General features: G+C 38.8%; 2 protein-coding genes across 2 annotated transcripts; both read right to left on the reverse strand.

Annotated features, from left to right (window-relative positions):
• Positions 1–964: 964 nt before the first annotated feature.
• On the reverse strand, positions 965–1,559 carry LOC131230651 (uncharacterized). Its single transcript, XM_058226550.1, has one exon. The coding sequence runs from the start codon at positions 1,530–1,532 to the stop codon at positions 1,089–1,091; it is 444 nt and encodes a 147-aa protein (XP_058082533.1). The 5' UTR covers positions 1,533–1,559; the 3' UTR covers positions 965–1,088.
• Positions 1,560–6,910: 5,351 nt separating this feature from the next.
• On the reverse strand, positions 6,911–7,530 carry LOC131230660 (uncharacterized). The gene has a single exon (XM_058226561.1). It carries the CDS (start codon positions 7,475–7,477, stop codon positions 7,034–7,036), a length of 444 nt encoding a protein of 147 aa, XP_058082544.1. The 5' UTR covers positions 7,478–7,530; the 3' UTR covers positions 6,911–7,033.
• Positions 7,531–12,792: the final 5,262 nt, after the last annotated feature.

Genomic DNA, 12,792 nt, shown 5'->3' on the forward strand with positions numbered 1-12,792 from the left:
ATCCACATCTGACAAGAAGTGGGTCTGGGCCCACAAGTTCCTCTCAAAATAGTAAATGGTTTGGATCTTGGGGTGTCAAAATCAACCCGACTCTGTCAATTTTGGCCATCCCAGACTGGACATGACTTGGACCCATCCGACACTGGACCTAACCTAAACCCAAAAGGAGACAGATGACTTAGACCCAACCGAGGCTGGAAATCCCAAAAGGCAGAACATTACTAAACCCATCCTAAATTGCAAATCCAAAAAAAGCAGGGCGAGTCTAAACCCATCTTATGTAAGAAATTCAAGAAAGTAAGTTGAGTTTCTGAGAAATTAAGTAGAAATTTCCTTTCCAAGAACCATACGCTCTTAATTAAATCTCAATTAATTTAAAACTCACACTTAATAAACTCAACTAAACCTTGACCCATCTGATAAATGAATTTATTTTTTCTTTTTTCCTTCTCTTATTTGTACCCAACTCAAATTTTAACGGGTCCTTATTTGTGACCTGATTATTAAATGGGCCATGATCTAAGCCCCCCAATCTGACACATTTGCAACCCCATCCATATCGTGCTCCTACTGGCTCCTTCCATCTTGAAGAGGGAGGCTTGCTAGAATAGGATATGTATTAATCTCCTTGGATTGGGCTATGTTTTATGTTTGAATCCGGATCCTCTTGCCACAAACAAGGCACTCATATTTTCCTACATCTTGGTAGGTCTACGCTATCACTAACATTATCAACATTTCTACATCAAATGTAGTGCGTGATGATGTGCATGGCCCAATCAAATTCCAACAAATAAGAGTTTTTTTTTTGGTTTAGCGGAAGATCTGACTTCTTTTTATCAAGTACTGGTCCAGCTTGTACGGATGATAGTACAGGCAGGATATACAGCACTTTAGGAAATGGGGCCCACTCTACAACTGCCGTCCAATAAAATCTTGCCACATATGACAAGTTCAGTACCCAAATTTCAACCCAAAATTATTATTAAAACTTATTCATCCAATCAAAATAATAAGGTATCAATATTCCATCCATATAAAAAATATGGACAACCTATTTTTGTATTTATGTAGAGTCACCTACACTTTCATGAAAGGTGAAAACAAATGTTCTTGGCAAACTCAATAAAATAAAATATGATCATGACCGTCGATGTCGGGACACTCAATGCAACAAGTGCCATCGTCCCAATAGCCAAGCTTGGCCTAGTATTCATCAACACTGTCTGTAATAGCCCGACCGCTTCGCACACGTCCGAATCGTAACACGTGTAATATCTCTTCTCCCACTCCATCCAATGGAGAGGCGGCTCGTTATTCATCTCTGCCATCTTCATATCATGTATACGCTGCCGCAGGACGATCATGTCCTCATCCACCGATCGGCCTCCAAAACCCCAATCGTGGCCGTTGTTTGGTGCAGCTGATGCTGTGATCCGCAATCTCTTAGGGCGGAAAGGAAGAATAGGAGGAAGGTATGGATGGAAGGGCTGAGGAAGAAGCTTATAAGAAGAAAAGGAAGGAGTATTCATCTTTAGAAAGAGGAAACTGAGGAAGGTATCAGGTATGAGATTACGCAAGAAGATGGGTTGATTGAGTGCCCTTCTATAAGCGAGGGTCTCTGAGAAAGAAACTTAAGAACGAAGTCGCGTGGCAAAGACGCGTTGTGCCACGTATCCTCTCTCCGCGGTTCCGTCTTTTAAAGATTACTGTTCCAAGTGGCGGAATTGGGTAGTGCCACGTGGCCTTATTTATTTATTTATTTTCACTCGGATCCACCGAGGACGGCGGATCCCGTGGGGGCACTGTAATGTTTGTTCCTTGCATCTACGGTGGATCGTAGCACATAAAACAGTAGTGATTGAATACGAATCCTCGCCATTGGATACTTCATGGGCCCCAGAACCTGTTGATAAGGTCACAAAGAGCTGGATGCGGAGACTGTACAAATACAAATATCAGCTTGATCTAAAACTTTCTTGGCCCACGGTAAATTTTCTGGGGGATCTAAAACTTTCAAGGTGTGTTTGGGAATCACATAGGTATGAGCTGTGAAACCTTCTTAAAATCAACCCCGCAAGGGTTTTTATTGTCTTGCTTTGGTTTCGTGTACTTAGTGGTCGGTGGTGTTCTTTGGACTCCACCATGATGTTTGTGTTTTATCCATGCCATCCATCCATTTTAAAATATGATTTTTGGGCTTCATCCCAAAAACGAAATAGATATAAATCTAAGGTGGACCATACCATGGGAAAACAGTAATGATTGAATAACACCATTAAAAACTTCCTATGGCCAACTGTGCAGTCCACTTGAGATTTGGATCAAACTCTTTTTTGGTCTCATACCACAGAAGAATGGGTGGATAGCACGGATGAAACACATACATTATGGTGGGGCCCATAGAGCACACCGACCGGTAGTAGCAAGATAAGTAGCCAATCGGTTTCCCATGGAGTGGATGGCCTCATTCCATGTAATTAGGAGACAATCTCTAGCACAATGTAATCATTACATTTTGGTAATTCCATCCCACTTGTACCCATCTAATCCCATGCTCCAAACACCTCTTTAATGATCTATTATTTCTCGTATCATGGTCCACCTGAGATTGTGATCTGCTTATTTTTTAGATTATCCTGTAAAATGAGTTTTCAAAATGTATAGACGGCATGGATATAAGCCACATAGATCGAGGTGGGTCCACTGAAAGGGATCCCACCCAAGAAGCGCACCACCTTTACAGTATAATAGTCTCTCCCGTGTGGTCGGCGAATACGTGACCTTCACGCAAAAGCCTTATGCAGTAAGGCACTGCGGAACTGAGGTGGACCGACCGTGATGTTTGTGAGAAGTTTCGGTTTCATGAGCTCATTTTAAGACATGAGTCCGAAAATAAGCGGTATTCAATATTTGGGCCGGATCTAACGTTCACAATTGAAATATTTGTAGGGCCATGGAAGTTTTGAATCAGGCTAATATTTATGTCTTCGGTGATCTCAGCAGGAATGAGTTGTTTTTAAAGGTGTGGATGCCATGTAAATATCACCGTGGACTCAGGGAGGTTTCAACGGTAGGAATTTCTCTACCCATGTTTCCTTTAGTGCGACCGACTTGAGTTTTGGATCTTGATCAATTTTGATCTCAGGTACTAAAATGGTCTCGTAAAATGGATGATCGGAGTGGATTTCTCACAAACATCACTTTGGGATCAAATTTGGTTTCCAACGCAGGAATTTCCTGCCAAACGCCGTCCCAGGAAATCTGCCTCCGTACTTAGGCGCTGACCTTCCAAACACCACACATGCTAAACTGGCAATTGAGTAGTTATCTTAGTGGTGGTCCCTACTTGGAAGATAGATATAGAAAAAAGAAAAAAAAATAGCACACAGGTCGTTTGTCGTTAGGGCCAGATGGGTACGTTGAATTTGGACCGTCCGTAAAATTTGGAACCGCCCATCCATTATTTTCATATGGGGAGGTTCATCACGTCGTGATGGTGTCTACCTATAAACGGCTAAAATGTTCAACACAGTTGGCAAATTGATACACGTGCTTCCTGTAAATGTACCTGTGGGGCCCAAATTTCTTTATTTAAAATGTTCTCCCTTTGATTGCTGCTTTGAAAGTGGAGAGGCGGTTTGGGAGGAGGTAAATGGTGATAATGTATGGTAAAAATGATAATTTCTGCCACCTGTTCAATAGACACCAAATTTCACTTCAAAGAAGAATGGGTAAAATTCTACTTCTGTTCAAAACAAAACTATGTGGGTCCATCATGATATATATGTTAATATATCTGCACCATTTATTTATATTTTCAAATCACACTATTCGTTATATAAACACTAATTAATCAAATTCAGCAAATTAGAATTGATTAAATCAGCGCATGTGCGCTTGACCAATTATATCTTCAATTTTACCATTGAAAACATAGTAAAATTGGAACATTTGGATATCTTAAACCATCTACTTACTTTCGGCGAAATTTTAGACCATAAATTCCTACATCCAGTACTATGACTTGGTAGGTCAATTTGAAAAAATGGGTGAGGACATATGAGCACCCAAAAACATAGATGTTATTGTTTTTTTTTTTTAATTTATTATTATTATTATTATTATTTTATATAATATGGCCTTTGATATACTCATAGTAATCTACTGTGATTAATGCATTAGTTGGTTGTTGTTAAAGTCCCTTAATATACCTTAATATGCCATCTTCTAAAAGCTCAAGCTTTTAGAGAAGTGATTGTTTGACATTAGAGCGGAAGGTCAAGTGTTTGAATCTTGGGACTAGCTGTAATATATTCTGCCCTCCACTCTTATCCATTCCCTTGCTTAGTATGGTATCAGACATGATGGCACAGTAATATTTACTTTGGATGAAGATTTATGGGGACAAAGATTAATCTACATCACATATTTCTTGATCTGGACATGTGGCCGAACGGTCCAAGATGATGTCAGTTAGTGGGGCATGGGCTCAACTCAGTAGGATTTGCTGCTTCAAACACTACGAGTCGCCCTTGACACAGCTGAGTCAGGCCAATTCACCTACAAATCGGGTGAGTCCCAACTCAACTTGAGACTGGATAGTCAATCACTGAGTTTTGAATGGGTTGGACCAGGCCCGTCAATTTAGGCTTGTTTATAATTCAAAATTTATATGGTTAGGGCCAACTCATTGACAGAACTATGGCCTAAACCCTATTAACAGGCTTGGCAAGGGTTAGGGATGGAAATGGGCCAAATTGAGCTGGGCCATTGTTAATATTTTAACTAATTGGGCCGAATGCCCATTCAATAATCTTAACAATGAATTCCCATCATCGGATGTTTTTCATATGAACCATCGGATAAATGTCCTCAAGTCGAGGAGTTAAGTAATCAAATGAGTGTTGGTTGGGTTCATGGTCCATCTAAAGTGGGGATCACCAGTTGGATGGTTCAATTTCAGTTACTTGTATTCATCATCTATAATTTCACTCTGCCAAGAGTAGTAAATTCTTTTATTTCTTAGCAATGCAAGCATAATGGCTTGGGGAGATCCATATCTATAAACGCAGCATATTGCCTTAGGAAGGATTCATATACATGGATGCAAATTGGTAGGGTCCACCCAACATGTAATTGGACTCAGCCTGACAAGGAAGGGTTGCAAATTGCCTACAAAAGCGTTTGGCACGAATTTCTTGCGATGGGAAGTTAGTTGGACCCACCGTGATGTTTCTTGCGATGGGAAGTTAGTTGGACCCACCGTGATGTTTATGAGAAATTCATGAGAAAATTTTAAAAAAAAAAAAAAACCAAAAAAGGCAGATTCAAAACTTAAATGGGCCACATGACAAGAAAAAGTGGACAGATAAATGCCTCCCACTGAAAACTCGCTAGGGTCTACCGTGATGTTTATATGACATCCATGCCGTTTATAAGGTACCACCATGATGATACCAACCATACCGTTCATAAGGTCATTCCTACTGGATGAACTGCAAACATAAAATATTAGCCTAATCCAAGACTTTATGACTCCATAAATGTTGGACATTCAACCCTCATTGTTTACCGTCATGTAGCCTACTTGAGTTTTTTATTTATCTAATTTTGTAGGCCCATGTCTTAAAATAATCTGACAAAATGGATGAATCGAGTAGATTTCTCACGAACATCACAATAGGCTCCACCTAACTTATCGGATCAGGAAGTTTCTACAAAAGGCTTTCCTGGGCAATCCAGATTCGACACTAAGTAGGTCTTGGGTCACAAGTTTAAGTCAAAATGGTAAATGATTTGGATCTTGGGATCTCGAAATCAACCCGACTCATTCAATGACTCTGACCAAACCCAAGCTGGACCCAACCTAAACCCAAGAATAGCTAATTAACTCTTGGTTAATTAATTAGTACTATCTAAGGCAAAGTTATATAGATTATGAACCCCTTGCATGAGATCTAAGAGCTACTACTAAACCCATCATCAGTTGGAAATTCAAAAAAGGTAAAGGCCAATCCCAAACCCATCCTTAAAGTTGTAGATTAATTTAAAAAAAGGCAGGGCCAATAGTACTAAACCAATCCTAAGTTTGGAAATTCAAACAGGCAGGGCCATTACTAAACCCATACTAAATTGGAAAACCCAAAAAGGCAGGTCCAGTTCTATAACCCATCTTGACTTAGGTTGAGTTTCCAAGAATATTACATAGAAACTTCCTTTCTAAAAACTATATGCTTTTGAATCTTAGTAGGAGACTTTGATATTTCCCTTTATCTCTTGTATCTTCTTCCTTTGATTTTTTCTGTACACTGAGTAAAATACAGTAGAAAATTTATTTACCAAACTCCTTGTTTTTATCTTCTCTAATTATTATTTTTGAAATCTCATTTGATTTAAACCTTGACACCAACAAGATATTTGGAACACTAAATTGGAAATTAATAAACTCAACTGATTCTTGACCCATGAAATAAATGTGGGAAAATTCTCATCCGATTATTAAATGGGTCAGATCTAGGACCCCTCAAAGTGACTCAATCCAGCACATTTGCACCCCAATTCATATGGTGCTCCCGCTCACTCCGTCCATTTTGAAAAGGGTTGCTTGTTAGAATAAGTTCAAAAGAATTATTATCTTTCTCAGATTAGGGCAATTTATTTTTTATATTTTTGCAACAATTAGATTCTATAAGAAAACAGTATACTCCTTAACTTTCAACCCACATGAAGAGAAAATTTGCAGAGTACGTACAAATTTAAAATGTTTATTAGGGAATAGCCCTACCTTTATTGCAATACATGGCGGCTTTAACTACGAACGCGCGGTTACTCTTAAAAAATTTTAAGAGCTTACCGTCTAATCAAATCATACATAAAATAAACTAGTAATCAATCCATGTCCCAAATCTCAACTCAAAATTATTATTAAAATTTATTCATCCAGTTAAAATAATAAGGTATTAATATTCCATCCATACAAAAATATGGACAACCTATTAATTTTTATATTTACGTAGAGTCACCTACACTTTCATAAAAGGTGAAAACAAATGGTCTTGGCAAACTCAATAAAATGAAAGATGATCATGACCGTTGATGTGGGGATACTCAAAGCAACAAGTGCCACCGTACCAATAGCCAAGCTTGGCCTGGTATTCATCAACAGTGTCTGCAATAGCCCGACCGCCTCGCACACGTCCGAATCGTAACACGTGTAATATCTCTTCTCCCACTCCATCCAATGGAGAGGCGGCTCGTAATTCATCTCTTCCATCTTCATCTCATGTATACGCTGCCGCAGGACGATCATGTCCTCATCCACCGATCGGCCTCCAAAACCCCAATCGTGGCCGTTGTTTCGTGCAGCTGATGCTGTGATCCGCAATCTCTTAGGGCGGAAAGGAAGAATAGGAGAAAGGTTTGAATGAAATGGCTGAGGAAGAAGCTTATAAGAAGGAAAGGAAAGAATATTCATCCTTAGAGAGAGGAAACTGAGGAAGATATCAGGAATTAGTTACGCAAGAAGATAGCTTGATTCAAAGCCTTTTATAAGCGAGGGTCTCCGGCAAAGAAACCTAAGGGAGAAGTCGCGTGGCAAAGACGCGTTCTGCCACGTGTCCTTTCTCCGCGGTTCTCTGTCTTTAAGATTACTGTTCCAAGTGGCGTAACTGCGCAGTGCCACGTGGTCTCGCTTTTTTAACAGAATCCGGCTCCCCATGGAAACCGTTTCCAGGAAACGTATCGGCTACTAACCCTGGCACTAGCCAACATGTGTTTGTTTCATCCATACCGTCCACCTGTTCTTTCGTATCATTTTAAGGTACGAGCGCAAAAATGAAATTGATCTAAATCTTAAGTGGACCGCACAGTGTTGATTGAACGTCCACCATTAAAAACTTTGTAGGGCTACAAAAGTTTTTGATCAGGATATATATATATATATATATATATATATATATATATATATATATATATATATATATATAATCCCTTCATCCAAGTCTGTGTAACCTAATTAACCGTTTAGATGTCGAATAACCATTACAGTGGGCTCCAAGAGGTTTTAATGGTGAACATTCAATGGAAACTGTTTTCCCACGGTGTGGTCCGCTGAGATTTACATCTACGTCATTTTTAGGATCAAGATCTAAATTTATATTTCAAAATGGATGGACGGAATGGATAAAACACATGCATCATGTGGGTCCACATAGCACCGATCACTAACCACGTGGCTGGTGGCAGCGTCACTTGCCAAACCGCGTCCGCTCCCCATCCGGCGCAAAGGCATTCGGTTTGCTGGCACATGCGGACCTTACACGCACCACACGTACTAAGCTAGTAATTGAGAGGTTATCGTAGCGGCGAATTCGGATAGTCGGTGCTGCGCATGGGAAATTTTAATGCCGTCGCTACTCATTAGTACACGTCATATCCAATGACTCCAGCTTACAAGATGCCGATCGTCATTTCCACGTTGCTTCCAGGTTCCATCATGATTTGTGCTAGATCTACACCGTTCGTTAATTTTTTTCAGATAATCGTATAACATGAACCGAAAATGGAGGTACATCCAAAGTGGTGATGCCAAAAATTAAGAAGATCCAATTATCAAGCGGACAATAATTTAGGAAAAAGTGGTGATTGGACATCCTACCATTAAAAACTTCTTATGGCTTACCTTAAATTTTCGATAGCTTTTATAAGTTGACGTAAGCCTAAGTGAATAGAAAAAACAAATATCAGCTTGATTTTAAAAAAATAAAATAAAATTGTATCAGTAATGGTCAATTATCACTGCTTCCCATGTTATGGTCCACCTGATAATTGGATTGGCTTCATTTTTTTAATAATTCCATAAAATAATACGTTAATGATACGTTAAAACAGATGGACAGAGTGGATACATAATACAGACGTCACGGTAAGGGCTGCACCGACCGGGATGAGGTGGGGTCTCACTGATTCGGCTCTAGTGGTGCAGCACATGCCAGGTTAAAGCAAAAAATCTGGAAGAGTTGACATGGACCCATCATAACGATATGTATCAGATTCACTCTATCCATTTCTCAATACCATATTTTTTAATTAGGAGACAAAAAGTAGGCAGATCCAAAGCTCAACGGTAGTTGTTCAATCTCTACTGCTTTCTATGGTGTGGTCCACTTGAGTTTTGGATGTTCTTCATTTTTGGGTTCATAATCCAGAATAATGAACGGTATAGATCTAAAATATAAATTATTGTGGAGCTTAAAGAAATTTCACAAGTTAAAAATCATGTTGGTAGCAAGCAATCTATTTGAGAGAGACGTCTAGCTTATCTTATTAGCTGGATTCATGGTCAATGACTTGGACCAATGAGAATCGATAGCACTAGGTTTGCGTATGCTTTCAACACAGACCATCAGCTGCACTCCTTAATGTAGTGGGATAAGGGTGGTCCCTACCTTGAAGAAAAATATAGTAAAAAAAATTAAAAATTTAGTGCTAGTCATTTGTAATACTAGCCAGATGGGTACATTGAATGTGGACCGTCGGCTAAAAGACCATCCATTCTTTTCATATGGGGGTGGCCCATCAGATGAGTGGACTAGCCTGTTATATTTTTATTCGGTGACCTTCATGATAGGTTCTACCCTATGAATGACTTAGATGTTGAACATTGTTTTAAAGTTGGTACATGTGCTGCGTGTAAATGTGCGTGTGAGCCACCAAACCTTTTTATTCACCTTCATCTCCCTTTGATTACTACTTCCAAAGCTCTTTATGCCGTGGATTTTCTTCAGCTCAACAGCCCTTTATTTATGCATGTGTGCAATGTACCTGTGTGTAATTGTAAGCATTTTTAAAAAAAAAAGATTTTATTGTAAATTTAACAATTTTTAATGAAAAAATAAAAAAATTTATAGTCACAAAATCGATGTAGGACGTGCAATAGGTATATTTCTAGCATGGTTGGACTAAAAGAAGGTGAACTGTAAGGGCGTGTTTGGATTTACGTTTTGGTTGTATTGTATTGTATTCCGATACTGTTCATGTATACATCGGGCGATATTCAGAATACATCTAGGGGAAACCTACTACTAACCAATGTTTGGATAGGAAGTATTGTCGTTCCATGTATACCATTTTTAGTACAGAGCAATGTTTGGAAACGACATATAAGGGGCACACGTTGTATATACATATAGATATGGTAGTCTGTGTACTATGAGGCATATTTATACATAAGAATGTGCATATTATCTCAGGCGGCCCCAGTCTTGTTCCTGTGACTAATCACGTTGGTGGACATGAATGATGACCGTACAGCCTCGTGAATGTGTGATCGGTGTATCCAACTCCACATGAATGTCTATGAGAAACATAAAAACCTGCATACCAGAGACCACCAGCCATTTGGAAGTATCCTGACCGTTCATCGAATATCAGTTACTTTGATTGACCACTTTAACGGCCTTGATGTTACATCCACTGTCACAAATTCACGAAGAATATATTATCCTCATCATACGAACCTTTTTTAGGGTGAAGATCAAATATCAGTCAATATATTTCATGGGACAATGCAAATTTAAAAATAAAAGATTTACTAACATATTTCACCCTAGATTACCATGTGAATGTGTGATCGGTGTATCCAACCCCACTTGAATGTCTCTGAGAAAGCAGTCCCACCAGCATACCAAAGACCCCAACCATCATGTTTTACAAATAAACAAAACAAGAAAACATGAAAGAAAAAGGTAAAAAAATAACAGCAAAGTGTTTCAGCCCAATCAGCCCTACATATACTAGAACCGACAAAATAACCTAATACCGGCATAAAAAATCAACAACCCAAGCAGCATACGAAGAAGTTGAGCCATGCAAGAGTCCTCTCCAACTTCAGCAACAGGCACCCTCTCAGTCCTGCCATCCTCCCGGACATTCCTGGTGCCGATTTGAGTCCAAACCGTGAGAGCTGGTACACAATTGCCACTTTCCATTGTTGAGTGGCGATGAGATGCATAAGCAACCCCACTTCCAGTTGTATGCCGCACCATTCGATCGGGAAAAGTTGCCTAAATGATATAGAAAACAGTAAAAAATTCTGACAACCCAATAGAAGGATATGATGCATTCGTCACTGCATTCGACTAACAAAAATTCAGACAAAATGTACTAATAAAAAATCCCTTAAACCTGATACTCATTCCAGGCTTTCGTAGCATCTTCATAAGTCGTGAACGACTTGTGTCTACAACCACTAAATCCGTTAACTTGAGCATTGCATGCATCCCATGTGGCATAAATCCCAGGATTCCTCCCCACAAAAACCACATAGTACTTTTGTTTCATTCCGTTGCAAGAGTAAACGAATGCCTTAATCAGGTATGATATCTGAAAGTAAATGACAAAAAAAGAAAATAATTGAAAAAAAAAAACAAAAAGAAAAATTTCATCGTTCTTTTGCCTCTATTTGTAATATGTAATCTACATATTACCAGATTTTCAAAGATGATGGCACCAAATTTCATTTCGTTGGGAAACAGGATGCAAATAGATCCCCACAGCTACCTTTGCAAATAAAATGAATTGTTCAAGTCAACAACCTCGCACATAATAGAAAAGCCATTGACAACATTGTTAAATCTCCTTACCACCTGGATAAATTTGCAAACACAGTCGAGCTTCAGACCTTTCACTGATCTCAGGACCCTGATTTGAAAAATAACCTGTCAAGTTTAATGCAACTGAAGACTGTATCAGTCCATAATGAAATATTCACATTGACATTCATGATTAAAAGCTTCTCAAAAGCAGAATTATTACCAGTATTACTTTAATTTTTTATACAATATGATGAAGTAAACTAGGTGATTTACACGAAAACAGAAAACTGTATCAGTCCTATATTGACTCTCCCTCAGCAGAGCGTTGTATATTTCAAAAGTTAAATGAGGGAGGTAAAGAGAATAGCAAATAAAAACGTGCCAGCAATCCATCTGAGACAGTTAAATTTCTACTTGCTGGATACTGAAGACCATTACCAAAAATTGAAAATGAAAAAGATATCCTCTGCATTCTATTGCACAATATAGAATTCAAAGTGTAACTAAGAAGCAACTCTGGAACTTTCACTGAACTATAGTGATCATTAACCCTACACTTGCACATGCTCTCTGTACTGATTGCGTACAGATCATAAATCTGACAGATATGTGTAATTACAGTAACAACTAGACTAATAAAATTCAGCTGGAATATGAACTTTCACAGTAGCCTTTACAGTATCAGGAAATGTCGATATATCAATTAAAAGATTTCCCAAAAGTAGAGACATGCATTACCAGTAACAATCCGATATAACTGTAAGGGAGGAGCGTCTTAATCCACACCGGTTACCCATGAGAGAGAGATATCAGTATAGCTTTCAGAACAGTAAGTAGCCACACGAATGTACATCATAGATGGTTAAAAAAGCATGATATTGGCATTTCAGGTTAGTGACATAAAATCAGTAAGCCAGAATAGTAATCACTGTCCCGATCATTGTCTGACTCCAGTGACACAAGAACCAGACTGAAATGTATCTCCACTATCAAAAAAAGATGGATAGATTGGTAGAAAAGATGTAGTAAGTCCAGAGTTTCAACCTGTAAGTAGTATCATTAGTTTCAACATGCAAGTAGCATCAACATTACAAGGGTAACAGCAAGCACATAATTAAGATAATATCAGTCCATCTAGTACAACATATGTATCATCCAAACAGTTAGTGTCACGCCCCAAACCCGAAAATCGAAT

This window comes from Magnolia sinica, chromosome 2 (genome assembly GCF_029962835.1).
Source record: "Magnolia sinica isolate HGM2019 chromosome 2, MsV1, whole genome shotgun sequence".
Taxonomy (NCBI): Eukaryota; Viridiplantae; Streptophyta; class Magnoliopsida; order Magnoliales; family Magnoliaceae; genus Magnolia; species Magnolia sinica.